Here is a 19,713-nt window from a genome sequence, read left to right on the forward strand (position 1 = left end):
ATGCTGAGTAAAGCAAACTGGCTTTCCGAATCAAAGCTGATGAACCATGTAAACACTTGGCAAATGTTGTGGTTTCCCTGTTAGGAAGTATGAATACACTGGTGTAAAAATATTAAAAGGTTCAATCCTTATGCAATCCTTGTTATGTTCAGTCTGTATCCACTCACCTTGACTTGATAAATTTTACCCTACAGAGCGAGAGATCATCATCACAAACCACAGATTGTTTGTGTATGTTCTGTTTTCAGACACCTCTTCATCAAATGTCTCCAGTCTTTAATCAGCATTTGTCAGTGTTCTCTTGGTTTTGTTTACCGTGTTTATAGCTTGTGTTTATTCCAATGGCTTCCTGTTGTTTTGTGGCTCTCTGCCCAACTGCTTGGTGATTGGTCCAAATAACGAGAGTCAGTTGCCAATTATGGTAAAGACTGAATCATGATGTACATGTTTACTGCAGAATCAATGGGCCGGTACACTCGAGTGTCCCATCTTGAGAGAGTTTATGTTTCAAACCCGAGGTAAACATCTCCTTCAGTAGGGATGTCTTACTCTCTATAAATGTATTTGAGATATTGTGATAAGTTGCCCGGAGTCATATTTCTCGTGTATTTCGAGTTCAGCCATAAGACAGAGTTACTCTTGGGTGAAAAGCTCGATCATGGATCTGACATGGCCTTTGTACCACAACCCCCCACACAACTCCTCTGTCACTGCCTTGGCCTGTCAGGTCAGGAAGAATAAATGTCATGACCCTTTTTTTCCTTTGTGCCCTCCAAGGACCCTCCAATCCATTAACTTTCACTCAGCTTTCACTAAAATGCCTGGGTTATTCCCACCACCTCTGATCTCCAACACTTGCATAAGAAGCCACTGAAACACACACATAGGTTTTCTCTGCAAGTAAGGAACTCTTTATATGATAAGATGGAAATCACCAAGAATCTGCACTGGTCTCGAAGGAATTCCCAGTTTTTTGGTACTGGCTAAAAACCAAGCCAGAGCGAGTTGTGTGTTCAAAGTGCAGCATTGATTTTACCCTCATTATCATCTTGTTGGTTTGGAGACGATGAACATCATGTTGTGTGAGCTGGAAATTATGAAATTCAGACACTCACTTTGGTACACCACAAAAATTCTGACTAATATAAAAGACATAAACAACACAATCTTGCAGAAAAGTATTACATTCTCGTGAAATTAGCCATCGATGCAGCTAGATGATTTTACTTGATAACATACTTGCCCCAGCAAGTGAAAATTAGCAAGTAATTCTTAATTCTGGGTTCCTGATAAACTGGAGACTGAAGAACAAGATAATAAACTCATAAATTAAAGTGGATATTACTTAATGCAAGCAGAGTATGACTGTGTGGTTACTTGAAACAAGATATTTACAGTGAAAGAGAAGGGCAAAAACTGGATCTCTGGGTATTGTTGTTGTTTTAACAGGAAATTGTTAAATTTAAGATTTCCTGATTAATTAAGGCCTAAAAAACATCTTCATGGTAAATTCAAGAGTATGCCATTGATTAAAGGGCATTTAATCACTAAAAGTGACAGATAAGATTAACAGAACAGTTTGCAGTATACAAAACACTTAGCATTTAGACAGAAATATAAAGTGTTATAGCTGCTCTCAGGCTGCAGAAACCTTTTTCTGTGTCCATTCTGAGTCATCACAACCGTGGTAAAACTTTTATAGCCCCCACGAGTCCTGGAAGCACTCAGGTACAAAACACAGAACAATCGAGCGACTATATCGCCTTTTAACCACCGGCTGAACCATCAACATCATGACCTGGAAGCTCTCCTTCTCCTGGCCCCTTTGGTCAATAATAGAATCAGAACAATCACGGCAATCTCCCCCTTATGACATTTCACTGATGTCCCTTCACTGAAGTAAAGTCACCCACCGTAGACTTGAATATACTGGGTTTATTCTGCATACACATGGAACAACACTTACTTTGTGCTCTTTTTTTCTTTTTTCTTTTTTTTTCTTCTAAGGTAGGACTTCATCTTTGCTACCACATTGACTTTAAGGAATCCTCTTCATCGGGAATACATTTCCAAAACGATCCATTTTCAATGACCCAAGGAATGTGATGCTAGAATTTATGTTTCCAAAGTTCATGGAAAGCCACATATTTAACAACTGTCTAGAATGAAAATCAACTTTTCAGCTGTCTAAATGTTGATGTGATGAATTACATATGTATAACAGAATACATTTTAAGAGAGGAATAACATACAGTCAAACCTTGGAGCAGCAAGAAGTTCCAAAATACAGATTCAGACTACAATGTTGGATTACACCTCTTTAATGTCACCATTTGGTTTGTGCGCCCGTGTTATGAATGAAAAAAATAAATACCTGTTTGGGTGTGGACAAGACGTTGCATGATCAGGCCTGGAGGACCAAGATTCTGACCCTGAATGTACCCGGTCTTGGAGCTGAGCCACTCGGTGACTGTGCGCCAGTCTCTGAGGGCCAAAGACTACAGAAACCACATTTAGGACACAGCGAAGAAAAGGAATGCACTGAAATAAATACTTTTAGTTTTTTTTTCTTTTCTAAGTAAATATTTTCACTGAGGGGAAACCTCACTTTGGCAAATATACAACTGGTTCCATACAAGATTTTCCAAATGAATGTGTGCATTTTTCTGAAATCTCCCAAACCTGATACTGCAGATTGAACGACCAGACCACCTTTTGTTTCATGTTTCACAAGCGCCGGCGGTTCCTCACCACAGCCCCCTATTTCAAGGCTGTCGTTGAATAGCCAGCAAACCATTTCCTGAAGCTTTCGAGGCCACCAAATAAACCATGTTTTCATCTGACAACCTTAGGTCCCCAGTATAAGGAGGGTCTTGAGACCAAGTCTTTTGAAATTACAGTACTGATGAAGCGTGAGAAATTACAGGCACTTAGATGTGATTTCATGAGCAGAGGGACCACCCCTGGACAGCTCCGACTTAAGGGAGTGATGGCGCTGAGTACACAAACACACAAGGCTATTACATGTCAAGAGCCACACACACACATGCACAGAAATCTCCTTCAAGCCAGGACAAATCAGTGGCAAAACTGTCTTTATCCTCAAACGTGTTTGATTTGTGAAGATTGGGTTAATTGACTGATGTGATGATCTGACAATAGAACTGACATGGGAGCTAAATACTCAGTGGACTCAAATGGAAAATACATTTATCTTGACTGCTGGAGTTATCCTAATGGAGATCTGCTGAGACGAGCAATGCCCAAGGGCCTCTGGTACCTCTCCACCCTTCCTGGGAATGGGCTCTTGGTCAGGATCAGTTTGGAGGGAAGCCTGAGATTTTTCACTTGGCCCTCTGGTGAATCAGAGCTTTGCAGAACTGGTTTGGACTTAAGCTTCAATAATAATCTATCCCAGGAGCTGCTAAAGTGAATCATTTTCATCTCCGTATACTCCTGTTACTTCCCAGCTGGGGCTCACTGTTTGTGTGCATGTGTGAGATTTCAAGTATCATGATTCATTTTACGTTGCTTATTTTGAAGATTTTTTTTCCCCTACACTGTACCACTATGTGACTGATTGATTTAATTTAACCATCTCTAAAATTAGTACCATCCAGATAGATGCCAGGAGCCCTTTAGTCATTACAAAGGGTTTTACACACAAACTTGATTCCCTGCTTTTCTTTGCCACAGAAGTTTTGCTCAGAGCCCTCCCAGTACGTCCGCCTGTTTGCCGTCTGCCTGTCTGTTTGGATTCTGTTGGAGTCTCTGCTCTCTCTTCACAGTCTCTGTCCAAATGTGTCACTCAGTACTCATTTGAGCAGCAATCGTTTTTATGCACGGAAACAAGAAAAAACACACACACACACCCAAATGTCGACTGCAAAATCTCTCTAAAAAATACATTTGTGGTGAAACATACTTTCTGTAAAGCTTAGTCAGTTTCTGTTTTAATTTTGTTTTCTTTAGTACTCCACAGAACGTAATGGACGTGTGATGGTAATTATTTCACAACATTAAATATAATATTAGGAAAGTATAATTAAATACGTCTCTTCAAAGTTAAGAGCCAGATCTTTTTTTCGAGAATACACCACCAAATGTAGTTTTAAGCTCAAATCTAGATCTAGTGGAGTAAGTCCTTCACGTAAAGGGTGGCAGGTTCACTTGAAACAGTCACATCAAGGTGTGTTGTTCCTCAGAACAACACACCTTGCAACGAGTGTATTCCAAAAGCATATGTGCAGTTGTACGCTTATCATAATAGACAAAGGCTTTCTTCTTTTACTTTTTTACCTGAGTTACCTCAACGCCGCCACCAAGACTGAACATTTTATCAATTGTAAACTCCAGACAAAATTAATCCTTGTTGTGTCTAATCTCTCGTCTCTTTCATGAGAGTTTAAACTGAAGACAAACTGCTGTCTTCTTTTAAACCAAAAATGTGCACATGAGTGTCTCACCACTTCCTCTACACCAATAAGATGGAGATGATTGAGTCCACCAACTGCACAGCATTCCTCGCTCGATTTTCTGAGCGTTTTGAGTGCACCGTCTGGGTATTTGATGTAAACACATTTATGCACTCAAAAACACGGCCTTGGTTTTATTAGCAGGGTCCCGCTTGTTTGTCTAACTCAGGCTAACATCTCGAGTTAGGTTTTGCTCATAGACTATAAAACAATGGATGAAGCATGAGGTCATGTGACCCACTGGTTTGTGATTAGTGGTTTGGAAGCCCGTCTTTCTTCGTACAAAGCGTAGCCATGTTACTGGAGAAGCTGGTGGAACACACCACACATATCAAAGTTAGATTTGGACTTTAGCTTGTTTAGCCGAACTCCACCACAACATCAGAGCTGCCATCAGATGTTTACAGCACAATATACCATTTATTGTGTTGACACAATGGCAAAAACAAAAATGAGAGTTGGGTTTAGCCGACGCTGGGTTAATACAAACCTGTTGTTGGTTTGCTAAGTGCGTTAGCATGACAATTAGGGATGAGGAAGTGATAACGGCTAGCCATTGGCTAAGCTGACTGTCAATCAATCATATTAGAAATGAATGTAATGCTTTACATAAATTCTGAAATCAAACGATTGATCCCAAATGTTTTTTTGAACCTGGCTGTAAATACGCTGCTATAAAGTTGGACATTTTAACACGGGAGTCAATGGAAATTGACTTGATTTTGCTGCCAGACACTAGTGGTCAGTCATGGAACTGCAGGGAATTTGTGCTGACTATATGGTCTACAGAGTTCAGCTAAAATGTCATGACGAGTAGACTTTTAAGTCACAAGGTCGGACCGAACTATGTGGTGCTTTTAAGGGCCGGGACACACCAATCCAATAATCTGCCGTCGGGCAGTCGGGCGAGGTCATTGACTCGAGTGGGGTTGGTAGGCCTAAGTTCCGTTCCATCGTCCTTCAGTGTTGGCATACGAATCAACCACTAGCCCTCGGTCTCTATGATCAATCTCAGCGGTCTCTGTTCAGAACTCTAGACTAGAGTGAGCCGTCATTTCCAGTAGTTCTTCTTTCTTTTTCTATATGGGCGACCTCACAGATTAGTGTCGGGTCGGTGTGTCCCGGCCTAAACAGAAAGGAGAAAATGCAATGACATGCACTATGTTGTGGCATTATTAGCTACGGTTGCTACCTCCACCAACAGGGTCCCAACCTGGGTCCCTTTCCATTTCCTGGGTCACTCCGTATTCATAGCATGCATGGGTACGAAACAGGCTTTGCCGGCTAATCTGCAGAGACCTCCGCACTGCTTTTCAATTTGGCAGGCTACAGGAGCCCTCCAGCAGCCACCTTTGTCCCAGACCAATCCAGTCGCGGAGACATCTCTGGCAATATGTTAGTACAATTCTCAGCAAAACAAGCTCTCCTAAGTCTTGCTAGATCACCAATTGTGGTAGCTAGTCCTCATTTCAGCTTCGGCAGTCCTTATGTCAGATGCTGCTACTTAAATTACATCTGAAACTCTGAAACTGATGGATGGACAGATTTGATCAGAATGAGTGCGAGGTAACGTTTCCATCGTTGGTAAGTATGTGCTAAGCTAAAATATCCAGCTTGTGGTAACTGAGGTAAAGTGTTGCAACCAAAAGCTGGACTTGTTCTGTCTGCTCTTAAAACCCATTTTCACTTGACCAAAGTAAGCTCCTGCCAATATGGCACTGACCAGAGCTCCCAAAAATAAGCTTCAAATAAGCTTCAGAAAACCTGTAAAAGAGGTTTGTCCAGATCTTTTTATACAGGCTATGGTTAAAGTCAAAAGGATGTTTTGTTGTTGTTGTTTTTGTTGTTTTTGGGCTGATTTAAGCAGTTATGATTACTGGCTTAAAGGAGAAAATTTTCATCATACCTCATACATTTCAAGTTGGTTCTAGCAAATGTTTGATTACAAACAAATACATCATCTCTCTTTACAATTTTGTTTTTTATCTGCATTATCGCTGATGTTCTGCAGTAGGGAAACTGAAATTGAAGTCACAGTCTCAAACAAACTTTCAAAAGTGTACTTTTGAGCTGCAGCTGTGCACACTACATGCTTCCCCCTGTTTTCATTTTTTGTGCTAAACCTAAATTACTGCAGCCTCATGCTGCACAGTATGTTTAATAAACAAATTATTTAAAGTGATAAACTGTTGCCCCTGTACACTTCATCACCCACTTCAGTGGAAATCAACAGTAATGGTTAATTAGATCTTGAAACTAAAACTGTTAGTTGGCTTGAGAAACTATTTACTCAATTGGGCTTAGGAGAAGGATGTGGGTGGGTTAAAAATAAACTGCTTTATAGCGCAGTTTGAAAACACATCACATAATAAAGCAGATTTACGGTGCTCTGTCTTAAAAACTGACATCAAAGTTTAAACATTAATGGGCAATGTGTCAGGTCTATCAGTAGGGTTAATGCAAATAAATAAAAAAAGACATAAAAATTGTAACTTCATTGCAAATTAAGAGTGTATTAACTTTTTTTTGGACAGCTTTTAAATTGCAAGAAACATATTCAAAGAAAAGTACTTCAGCACATCAGCCAATCTTTGCATTCACTGTTACTTACAGTTTGTTTTTTTCCAGTGCCTAAACTACAAGTAAGTTTTGATAGAATTCTTTGCCTTGCAGTCATAATTAGCAGCAAGCCAGACACACATCAGTGTTCATATCCGTACGCTCTGAATAGTCTCAGGTGGATGGAAAAGCTCTCTCTGTCTGTTGCAGCCAAGAAAAACAGCTGCTTCCAAAGAATTACCATATTTCCATCTTGACTGATTCTGGGCTGCACCCTGATTTACCAGCGCAACTCGCTGTCAGTCAAATCACAGGAAATGCAAGGAGGCTCCACCTGGTTTCCATTAACCTGTCGTTGCCCTGGAATAATGTGGAGAGGCTTCCAGAGAGCTGTAGGAGAGTCATGGGTATCCCCTGTAAACTACCACCAATAAAGCTGGCCAGGCATACTCAAATGTTATCCTGCACATGTGAACGATATCAGCTGTGAAACTTTTAAAAATAGTGTGCTCTCTGGTCAATTCAACCAGTTTAGGATGGAGGGAGAAAAAACAAGGTTTACAGACGCTCCTATTTTCCCAACATGCGTCAAGAGACCCTCTCACAAACATTCATGCAAACACGGACATACAGAGAAACCTCTATCCAAGGGCTAACCATCTGCAGGATTCACTGTTTATCTTTTGCCTGGTAATGAGTGCAGGGCTTTGATGTATGAGATTTGTATACAGTATGTGTGTGTACATGGGGCTAGGCGAGGAGAGACAGACTTGTAGGGCCATCCCATACCCAGAAGTGGTGGAGTATTCATGGCAGTTCATGAAAGGGCTAACTCTTAAAAGATTAAGTTTAGATTAAACATATACGAGATGTATATAATAGCTTATTAGTGCCAAAATGGCTAGTATTGTAGTTTATTTAATCCTTGCAAGGCACTAATGGTTAGGCAAGCCCTCGGAACTGTGGCCCTCGTGCTGGCTTGGGTCATTTTGACCAGAGCGCTAGAGCAAAGATGCAAAGATGCATGATTAAATGTAAGCAGTGTCTACATTTTGTGTTTTTTATACATCTTCTATTGTGGAGAACCAGATGTCTGGGCTGAACAGCGTACAGCATGAAAAACAATGCATTTTGGTCTTGATTTACAAAACCCAAAACTATCAAACCAAATCAAAGGTGTTATTCTCATGCGATAAGATGGAAACGGCACAAATATGTATCTGTTAAAATCTATTTATGTCAAGTATTAACAAGATACAGAACAGTTGTTTTTGCAAATAATAAAACCCCAAAATTTAAAATAAGAAAAGTTGGGAAGATAAGACATTTTGAAACTGTGATTTTTACATTTACTTTTGTTTTTTATTGTCTACCTATAATGAGTTTTTTATCGTCTACCTATAATATTTTATGCTTTATCAGCTACATTTCATTTGCTAATTTACATCCATTTCAAGACTAAAACAAAACCAACCTTCCTGATCCTAACAATTTATATTTATAATAACGTAAAAAAAATGTATCAAAATTTCCTTGAAGCGCTTTATAAAAGGGTTTTTATCAAATAAGGATCCATACTAGTGCACATCGTAATACATGCTTGCAGAGAGAACGGGACAAAATAACTGCTGAAATGCTTCGTAACTTGAAATGTGCTGCAGACCCAAAATGTAATATGGAATTTGTATTGATAGATTAAATAAAGTTGATGACACAAAACACTAAATATCCAGGGTATATGTAATGTAAATTATCTGCTATTTTGAATACCACATGAATCACCTCAATCAATGAAACCAAATGTTTTAGTTCTTTGTAAATGCAAAGCTTGGCCCTCTCATCACGCTTGTCCATCCAAGTGTATTTTAAGTATTCCTAGAGCTGAAAGACATTTTTTCTGGACTTTCTTGCACAGGTATGCCTTTTCCATTTCATCTACATATATAAACATGCTTGAGTCTTTAGATACAATGCATTGTGTGCTTGCTCAGCTCAAATTGTGATCCTAGCTGCATGGCAAAAGAACATGACACCCAGGGTGACACAGGGATTACTTGTTCTATATTTAGTCTTTATGTACATGAATATTGGCAGGACAGCTCTGTACATGTGACACACACACAGTGATAATACAGATTTCTAGCACAGAACACATTTACAAGATGGGCTCTAAAGCAAACACTGGCTGAGATACATCAGGGAATGTCTGAACTACGACAACCTCCTCATAAAACTGCGACTTTACTTGGTACAGTTATTATTGTCATCAATAAAAAGACAATCAAAAAGATAGACAAGAAGTACAAAATAATTTAAATTCCTCCTACAACTTGTAGTGAATATGCAGTGAGAGATCTATATAAAGTGGGAGGCCTCTGGATCTCCTCCAGTCAGCGTGATTTGTAACTGAAGGACCTGACAAACATGACAGACAAAAGCAAATGTCATGCAGCAACAAAGAAGCACACAAGATGAAATAGGACCTTCTTTGAAGTTGTGCCTCCCCGGTGGCAGCGTGATGTCGAGACGACGGGCCTGGTAACAGAGAAGCTCGCGCTCCGGGCCACTCAGACATGCCACAACGAAATGTAAACAAAAATATACAGGTTGATATCTCTCTCTCTACAAACAGTTCAGTCACTGCCACAGGCCCATCAGGTGCGTGAGTAGTCAGTCTGCATACACTCCTTAGTAGAATATCACTTAGTGTTAAATAAACTTATTTTATATATTTATAATATATATAATAGATTTCTTCTTTGCAGAGTCATTTAGCAGTATTTCCTTGTTTTCACCAGTTTGCTCTGGTATTTCACCGAGTGGCCACTATGTCCCACCACGTAAACGTCCAGCAGGTAGGTCTTGCCCGGCTCCAGACCCGTGATGGTCTCTGTAGTCACAGCCTTCTGCAGATTCGGGCTGTGGAAGTACTTGCACAGGACTTTTTCTGACTTCCTGCGGGTCTCTGGCCCGGCACACTGATTCTGTTCCCGGCGTCGCTGCTCTTCGCCATAATTCTCAGCCACCTCCTTGCGGTATATGCAGTATTTGTTGCGGTCCTGTGTGCCCAGCCAGGCCACCGTGGAGGAGGTGCAGGTGCGCAGCTTGTCGAAGGCCTTGATGCGGGTGTCCTCGGGAAGAGAAGGGAAAGGCTGCTTGCTGCTGGGTCTTGTGGTGGCGAGCACCTTCAGGGTGGAGGCTCCTTTCCGGCTTCCTCGCAAGCGGATCAGGTACTTGGCTTTGGGCTTCCCGCGCAGCTGGAACTGCCGCACCCCCTCCACGTTCTGCGAGAGCAGCAGCTTGCCGTCCCGCCTCACCTGCACCTGCACCGCATCCAGACACGAGTGGACGAACAGCGTGAACCTTTGGTGGGAGGACACGGGGGCAAAGCGCAGGAACTTGCTGCCCTTTCGCTTGATGAAAACGTCTGATACTTTGCCGTCCTTCAGCTCAAACGTCTTCTGGCGAGCTTCCTCTTTAGTGCGGGCAAAGGTCCCGACGTACGCAGTGCTGGTGTTCGTGGCAGAATTCACTGCAAACACATCAAAGTAGTACTGTGTGTCTGGTTTGAGGTCTGACACAGTGAAAATGTTTTTGTTACCAATGCACACCTTCTGAATGTCTGATACTTTGGGTTTGGTTGCATACGCCCGTGAGATCTTGTTGCTCGTCAGGCCTCTCTCCTTGCCAAAACCATTGTCAGAGGGAACAAAGCCAAAGTGTACAAAGTCAAACGGACTAAAGTCCCTGCCAGGCTTTGGGGCCAACATGAAGGCATCGTCAGTGCTGATTTTAGCCTCAGCAGCACACATGCTCTTGAAATTGTGCTCCTTGTTAATCACGACGCAGTACTGGACAGGCTGGCCCATCAGAGAGCCCGTGGGCGTCGGCTTCCACGCCAGGGTGACCGTAGTGCGGCCCAGCGCAGTCACATCCACGCGGGGGTCGTAGGGCAGCTCGGGGTAGGGCTGGTCGGACTCTGGAGTTGTGGTGGCGTACACCTTGAAATTGCTGTCTTTCTCAGTGGAGAGCAGCTCCAGCTGGTAGAGGCCGGAGGGCGTGCTGGTCGACACGTAGGACTCCACATCGTTCCCCTTGTAGGTGAAGAGCTCCGTGCCCTCATCCACGGTCACCTGCTGTTTCTGCTGGTCCAAAGGTTCAGGCTCTCCTGAAAAAGAAAAGCAAACATGCACAACATGAGCTCCTGACTTCGTACCGCTCCAGATCTATGTTACCGGTCTTTACATACATTTCTAGTCATGTCTTCTTTTCCTTCTTTGACTTTTTATGACAAAAACTACATTTCTCACCAAACTAAGGATGTTTAACGCTATGAGATCATGAAGACGCTCTGCAAGTCTCATGGATGATCAGCCCCGCTCAAACTGCAGTCATGTTTTCACTCCAAACATCCCCAAAGATCATAGGCCACCATTCACTTGGTGCTCCCGGGGAAGTTGCACTACAAAGAGGCGCCTTGTAGCCTCCATGCGAGAGAAACAGCCTGAGCTCGTACTCCAGGTTGAGCAGGCAACCATAATATTATGTTTGTCGACCAGAGAGTGTGCTCAGTGGTGTACTAAAAATTAATGCGCAAAAGATCTACTCCCACTGGAGACATCTTGCAGAAAGGGCTGCAAATGCAGGAAAGGGGTCATCGGCGTAACTCTTCACTGCAGCACATCTTGTGAAATCAGACTGCTGGCACTGCATGGGATTAGTTCAAATTTGTCATAAGTCTTCCAGTTGAGAATGAATTCTTTTCTCCTAAAGTAAGGCTCAGGTCAGTTTGACCGTGTAACTACACAATAAATTATCTTGGAGTATTTGATCTGACAAGAGCACAGACACATACTCAGGTAGCCGTGCATAGGCATTAAAATAACCGCTCACGTCACACCTCGATGCTCTATTCATCTGGCAAGGTCCCCTGTCCTGTTATTCCATACAGAGAAAGTTTGGATGCGAGGCAACAGAAAAGATAAATATATAAAGGGAAAGAGGAAGGAGGAAAGACAGACAGAGAGCTGCAGGATTTACCCCAAGAAGACCAAGAGGCTTTAAGTAAAGGGATGTAATGGCTTTGATTCAGTAGGCTGGCTAAGGTAGAGCCCCTCTCTGAAATTACAGACATCAGCTTGGGCCGAGTCAGACCTCATTAGTGGTCAGACTAGACACTACGACTGTAACTTAATTAAAACCCACCAAAACATAAAGGCAAACATTTCTGTGTGGGTTAATTACGTGTGGGAGATAGTGATATTTCCATGTAACATGTCATTAACCTCTTCCACTGCTGCCTGATGTCACTTATACCTGATCCCTCTCCACTGGACTCTTCTGGCAGCTCCTGCAGGGTGAGTTTCCACTCCAGAGGAGCATCACAAGGTGTCACTGTCACAGACAGGGGGGTGTTGTCTTCTTCCACCACAAAATAGTACCTGTAAAAACAAAATAGCAGGCCCGATGTCAGCGCTGGCAGTTATGATTTACCATAGTTTGATGTCATCCCAAACGGTGCGCAGGGTTTAGTGTGTGAGCCGACTGACGGAGAAATGCTCAAGAAAACAGTGACATTGTGATACGGTCGACCTTGTTCACTCCCCTTTGAGCTGAGAGACGTTCTCATCTATTATTTACTTTTTTGCGTCAGCATAAAAGATCACATTACTGAGAAACGTCTGATCTTTCTATGTATTTACAGGAAGAGGTCACCGGGTTTAATATCTTCCACAATGTTTATTTTGAATGAGCCAGCAGTGAAAGGTGGAACTGCCTTTTTTTTTTTTCTGCTGTCTTGACAAAAAAGTGGGCAGACTTAATCACCGGGATTAGGTCAGTCTTTCAGTCATTATGTGCGTGCGAGGTGCTTACCTTTTAGGCGTGTCCCTGAACAGGTAGCCGCTGATCTCAGCTCCGTCTGGTATGACGGAGGAGTCGAGGAAGAGCGACTTGTCTCTGATCTGCATCTGGAAGAGGCCCTCATCTCTCGTGGGCAGTTTCTGGGCCAGAGATCCCAGCCCCAACAGCAGCAGTAGCACCGAGCTCCAACGTTTACACTGCCTCATTCTGTAACACAGAGGGAACGGACTTCACTTCAATCATGAATGTACATATACTGGATAGTTTGACATTTTTGCCTCGCCAGCGTGTAGATAAAAAGATATGGAGTTGCAATCAGGAAGCAGTTGAGCATAAAGACTAATCAAGGAAAATGAGTTAGAGACCCCATTATAGACACTTCAAAAGTGCACAAGAAGGTGAGGGTTTCATGGGTGATGCCAATGTTTTTTTATATTTTTAAAGCAAGCTAACACCCAGGTCAAGTTAAGACAGCCAAGTCCTGGCTAGAGCCAAACATTTCCACTTCAAATAACCAGCTATAGGGTTTGAGATTGGGTCGTCATGGCACTCCTGGGAAATCAGCCATGTTTACGGAGGTGGTTGTGTAGATCAGCGGATACTAGCCACATGCCGTGTTGTCGGTTTATCTTTTGGTTGCATGGCTAAGAGAAGCATGACTTCACAAAGCCTTCATTTAACATATAAGTAAATAAATAAATAAGACGACGGACGGAGTTTTCATGACTTCCCCGCCCCGCCTGTGTATAGAAAAACATGTCAGCATCATGTTTGTAGACCGCCACACTGCTTCACTGCACGCCTGGTGGATGTTGTGTTTTGTGTGCAGTTTATTTATTCATTTGCTTACTTGAATCGAGTCAACACAACAGTGTCGTATCCATGACGTCATTAAAAAACTGAAATACAATTCGACGTTGAAGTTTTGCTATGATTTCTTTATGTATGTCCACATTAGATTATGCATGAATTTGGTATTGCCATTTTCCGCCCCATAACCTTTGCACAGTTTTCCATGTTTTGTTGCTTGTTATGATTATTCCAACATGGTCAAAATGCTCCAAACGGGCGTTCCCAAGTCCTGAAGGCTAGATTTTCACAGCTAATGCTCAGGATAGTTTCCAATAAGAGCATTTATAAAAAAGGTCAAACTGTCCCTTAACAGCAAGACACATTTCTGGAGAAAAGCTTTCCGACTGGCCTGCTGGTGTGACCGCTGTCACTGACTTTAGCTACTATGCTAAACTAAGCTGTGCTCATCTTTGTTAAACTAAACTCAACTAACTAATGACGGTTGTAGCTCAAAATGTATTTATGAACATAAGAGATACATTCAGTTTTTTGTCTACTGCAAGAAACCAATTTAATTAAAATTCCTAATCAACTAATTTGAGCATTGTCAACTAAAATCAAAACTGTTCCTAACAAGTTATAGCTGTTGTGCATTACTTACTTTGGACAATATAGGTTTTTGTTTTATTACGTTCACCCACACCCTCGTTACATATCACGTTCCATATTAAAAATGTGTTTTCTTCTCATGTTTTGACCTCAGCGTTACCCTTTAATTAACATTTACCAGAACCCCACTGACAATGAATCGCTGCGTGCGAGTGAATGACACGCGAAGAGCGTGAATAGGTACCCCGGCCACAGAACGGAAGGAGGGATTCGATTTAAACAGGAATGTGTGAAGGAAAAGACATTACTTGGTGCCCCGGGGAACCACACCACTGTATTTTATAAAAGCGCTGAACATAAAATCTTCCAATTCGTGTCATTTAAGTTTTATTGATGGTGATATTAAAGCGTGTGGTGCTGCACTCCACGGGTGGAGCTGTGGTGGAGGCGAGGTGCAGCTGACCATGGCTGAGAGCCTCTCACATATCTCCTGTCTATTGATTTTGCCCCATTGATTGCAGCTGATGGGAACGCCAAATCCCTTGTGATTTAATCAGCATAATGACGGCAGATTAGCCAGATACTTTACTGCCATTTACTGCAATAGAGATGGTGTCCTTTTAATGACCCTTCTCCCTCTCCTTTTCTCTGCTCACCCTCCCTTGTCTGTCTCTTCCCGTTGATCACAGTTTTTTCACCCAGCAAAATAATCTCTTTCACACTTATGCACAGATAATTTCTTCGCTTTCAGTTCGCTTTTACTTCTTCCTCCAGTGCCTCCCTAAACAGGGACAGATAAGTAGAACCTGAGAACTCCGGCATGGACGGATAGCCACACTGCAAACATTACTGCAATTCTCAGTTTAAGAGAAAAAATCCCTTGACAGCTCCTGTCAGTGTCTCGCTTTCTGCTGTTGTCTGACCCCAGCCTCCCGTCGCACCGCCAGACATCAGAGAGCAAAAGAAAAGCCGCCTAAGTGGTACTTTGAGGTTTGACTCACACAGAGAGTTGAGATCCTTATCGCCTCAGCTTGTCCCATTCCACTTCAAAAACGTGTCAGTCGGAACAAAGAAGTGTCTATTAATACCCAAGACAGCGCTAAGGTGGTATGTACATAACTGCGCAGAGCTGTCTTTCATTCCAACATCCCCAAAAACCACAGAGACCTGGTAAAGAGCCCGGAAGAACCCTTCCCCCACATACAGATATGACCGCCACGCTGATGTCACGACATTCATACACGGAGGGTTTTATCACCCCTGTAATTAGCACATTTGATGTTGCCTTCATATGTGACACTTCTCCCACACAAGCTGAAGCATTCATCCCCTCTTGCCAGCGTGCATATTGAAAAAAAGATGACCACCGACTTCCAGAGCAGTTGCACAGACCATCAGTGTCAACGCAGTCCCGCCACTGGAGCCACTTTGACATCCAGGCCTGCACCACGCTCGTGCTGCACAGTTCCGTTACAAAAATAACACGTTAAAAAAACAGCATCTGGAGCAAATAAGCTCCAATATCTAATTAGATCAAGGGGGGGAAAAAAACTATGATTGCAGTTTTAAAGGAACGGAAACCACAATCGTGTCAACTTTGTTTTGTTGTTACTTTATATTTTAACAGTTGTGTATTTTTAGGTTTTTATTTAACTTTTAATGGGATTTACAGAGAATTTTGGGAGGAAAAGATTCTGTATCTACGAAATGGAAATTAGTGGAACCTCAAAAAACTGTGTAATGGGATTAAAGGACAAAAGCAGCACTTTATTTTCCCAGGGCTCTCTGAAAAATTGATTTAAAAAAAAAAAAACAATAATGATCCCTTTATTCTCTCACTTAAGAATGACATTCCCTCAATAGAATTTCTCCCTTAACAGCTTTGACCCGGCTCTGATTTGGGGTTATTACAAGCAAATGTTGTCTAATAGCCAAAAACAAAACGCTCACATTTTGCATTTGCATCCCCTGGAGGGATGCAATCTTTCCTGCACAACATCAATCCACCGCAACATTAAAATCATTCACAATCCACCAAAGATTAAAGCAAGTAAATATCAATTACACGCAACAACTCAGACACAGTTTTCCACCAGCTGATCTGTGAGTGTGCAGGGGGGGGAGGACCGAGATCCCAGCAGAAAGGTTATCCCATGTTTGCGAGGTGCTCCTGATCGCAGGAACGACTTCGTGGACGCATCCTGTCCTGTCACACGTGCACGCACGCGCATGTGCTCGTGCACAGCAAACTGCCCCTGACCTCCCCTTTCTCCTCTCACTTTGTTGAACCGGCCTCTTTCTCCTTCCCTCCAGCTCGTTGTCAAGATGGATAAGCTGCCTGCCTGCTGCCACATGGAGCTCATTAACAGAACGGGAGGGGAATAAAAGACAGTTTAATTTCAACACAAATAAAGACACATTTCGGATTCCACCCAACAAGACGCCTGGCATGGCCTCGCAGGACCTTACGCCTCCATGTGTGTTTTCTTAAAGGAAGTCTGGAGGCAGATTTATGGTGGGTCCTCGGTGGAGTTCCATCACCGCTGTCACTTCAGGGCCAACGTGGGGATTGAAGCAGGGGAAAACGATGAGCCAAGGATAGAACCACACGAGTCCTGAACCTCTGGCATGCCAAACCAAATCAGGTCTGGATCTTTTGGACCACTACACAGTTCATTAATGAATTGGTAGAGACTGTGGTAAGAGCTCTGATCCAAGAATGGAGATTTTCATCTGGTGGGTGTGTGCGTAGCCAAACCATCACATTCCTCCGTTTCACTCTGTGTATGAGTCTAAATCAGAACCTGTCACCTCGCCATCCACAACACCACTCTCCAGTTTTAAGTGCCGAGCTCTATCCACATCATCAGAACCGTGGAAGGGCGGCACAACAGCGTCATAGAAAGAAAGAAGAGCCCAATTTCCTCCTGACCCACCCTTCCCCTCCTCCTTTCTTTACCGTCCATCCCTGGATGTGGCTTTTCACACTGCATCCTGGAATGTTCCGGCGAGGAGGGCTGGGTCTGCAGGGCCTTTCTGCATTCAGGATGAATGGAGGATGGGGGGGGGGGGGGGGGGGGGGGCACGGTGGCTCTGACTGATGTGCTGGCATTGTGGCTGAGAGGGTGATTATAGATTAGAAGAGAAAATGCCCCCGCATGGGAAAGTCATCCACCCACTGCCCATCATCCGGGGCGAGGGGGGTGGCTGCACATGCACACGCATGCAGCTCGGCCTGCGTCGTGGGAAACGCATCCATCGGGATGTTGAGCAGGGAAGTGGAGCACAGAAAAGCCTGTTCAGCAGCCAGTGCGAGCAGGCTCGGCCTCTTCTTCTGTCCGTTTCAGGGAGCATAATGAGGGGCTTTACAAAGTGCAGCGTGCCCGGGACCGAATGGGGTGGGGTGATGTGTGTGGGGGGGTTGCAGGAGCGCGTGGGATATGATGAATAATTTAAGAAGAATATCCAAACTTGCAGCTCTTAATCTTATAGCAGTGACTCTGGATGTGTGACAAAAGGCAGCAGTCCCGAGGAGACTGTATACGTGAAGCCTGTCACCTCTCTGGACGCACACGGATATCGCAAACGCAGGCGGAATTCTTTCAGGCAAGCAAGTTTTCATATGCAAATCACGGTTTAGTTACGGTATGCGACGCAGACCTTCCCATTTTAAGACTTTTTTTTTTTTCCATCTTTCATTATCCTGAGAAAGCAGAAGGGAGGCAGTGTGGCTTCACCAGGCTGCTAAATACAGTTATTCAAATCCTCACTCGGGGTATATGTCTCTCATTAGACACCGACTGAGACGCTCGGGCATGAACCGGATGAGGAAAACAACTACGAACAAGATTCAAACTGTCATTATTCTGCAATGAATAATTCACTTATAAAAACTATTAATATGTGTCTTTGTAAAGTTGATAAATTAAAAAAAAAAGCCGATCCACGAGAAGCGCTCCGCTCCGGTCCGATAGGATTCTCACAGGTGCGTAAAAGCACCCATGGGTGACACAAACGTGTATGGAAAAAATGCACACCGTGTGAAAGAAAAACTTTCTCATTCGGCATTTGAAGTTATTAGAAAATAAAATGCCACATGGAGCGCAGGCGGTTAGAAATGTTGCGCGTATTGAGGAACTGCATTTACTGGGTGCGTGTCACCCTTGGGAGCATGGGAACCGTCTGTAGACACAAACAGCAACAGGATTGTTTTAAGTTCATGCTCTAATTAGCGACCTGTGCCACAGTTATAACCAAGATCAAGATAAGATGGAATAAAAAATAAAAAACACGCGAGTTGGGGCTTGACTGAAATGTATCTGAAACTTTCAACTTCACGGAGTTGTAAACCGCAAAACCTCCCTGTCTCTCTTTCTCTCTGCCAGGCGTTTCAAAGGCATTGGTTAAAGGAGTTTGGTCGGCGCTGGTCTTTAATAGATCCTTATGCACATTTTTAAATGAAACCTTCAGAAAAGTTCTTTAAAAAAATGAAAGAAGTTTATTTTTTTCTTCTGGTTTCAACATTGGAGCTGGAAGCTCCAAGACGCACTGCAGGAAAACCACGCAAAATAATCTTTACATGAGACACACTTACCTCCAGGAGTATATGCAACTTCTGTCAAGGATGGGGTCCTTTGTCCCTAAAACTCCTCTAAAATAAAATGAAATAAAAATAAAAGAAAGAGTAAAACTCAAGTGATTTCAGAGAGGAAGGGTGGAAAAAAGGAAATCAAAACACCCGCTCGTCCTCTCCGGTGTCCAGTAGTTCCCCCTAGTTTTTCACGCGTGTTTGTTGCTGCAGATCAATCGGATTAGGCGACTGCTCTGATGCGTGTTTGCAGTTTTCTTGCGGCTTTAACTGGTCTCTGGTGGGCAGGAGCGTGTGTGTGAGAGGGAGTGTGTGTGAGTGTGTGTGAGTGAGTGAGTGAGCGGGTATCCCGAGTGCTGGCAGTGCGTCCCTCCCCTGCCGCGCCGCTGCTCATGAAACCTCCTCTGGATTGGAGGCAAAACTGGTGCGAACTTCTTCTTCGTGTTCTTCCCTTGCAATCTAAACTCCAAGTCACAGAACCAGCCCACTCCTGCAGGAATACGCCACGGAAAAGGAAAAAAAAAAAAAGTAGGGGATCAAACCGTGTTCTTTCTGACCCGCAGAGTAAAAAAAAAAAAAAAAAAAAGAAAAGAAAAGAGCCACGGGCCTGTGGATTCCTCAAAGCTTATAAAATCTCCTAATTTCGACCTTGAAATCACATTAGGAACAGCTTGTCACCAGAGTGCAGGCTAAAAACTAACGCCTCGTGGTTTTTCGAGCGGGGTTCCCCCTCAGACTTTTTATATCCTCCCTGTTTACTCTGATGCTCCCTGGAAATTATTAGTTTGGGCAGTAGCACCCTGCCAGTCACGCAACCCCCGGGGCTGC

The 19,713-nt window shown here is 43.2% G+C and overlaps 1 protein-coding gene across 1 annotated transcript; it reads right to left on the bottom strand.

Annotated features, from left to right (window-relative positions):
* Positions 1-9,084: 9,084 nt before the first annotated feature.
* ndnf (neuron-derived neurotrophic factor) lies at positions 9,085-19,329 on the bottom strand. The gene is made up of 4 exons (XM_061737935.1): positions 18,892-19,329; positions 12,909-13,103; positions 12,351-12,475; positions 9,085-11,202 (listed from the first exon to the last, which is right to left on the bottom strand). Exons 2-4 carry the CDS (start codon positions 13,100-13,102, stop codon positions 9,806-9,808), a joined length of 1,716 nt encoding a protein of 571 aa, XP_061593919.1. The 5' UTR covers position 13,103; positions 18,892-19,329; the 3' UTR covers positions 9,085-9,805.
* Positions 19,330-19,713: the final 384 nt, after the last annotated feature.

This window comes from Cololabis saira, chromosome 13, assembly GCF_033807715.1.
Source record: "Cololabis saira isolate AMF1-May2022 chromosome 13, fColSai1.1, whole genome shotgun sequence".
In the NCBI taxonomy this organism is placed as follows: Eukaryota; Metazoa; Chordata; class Actinopteri; order Beloniformes; family Belonidae; genus Cololabis; species Cololabis saira.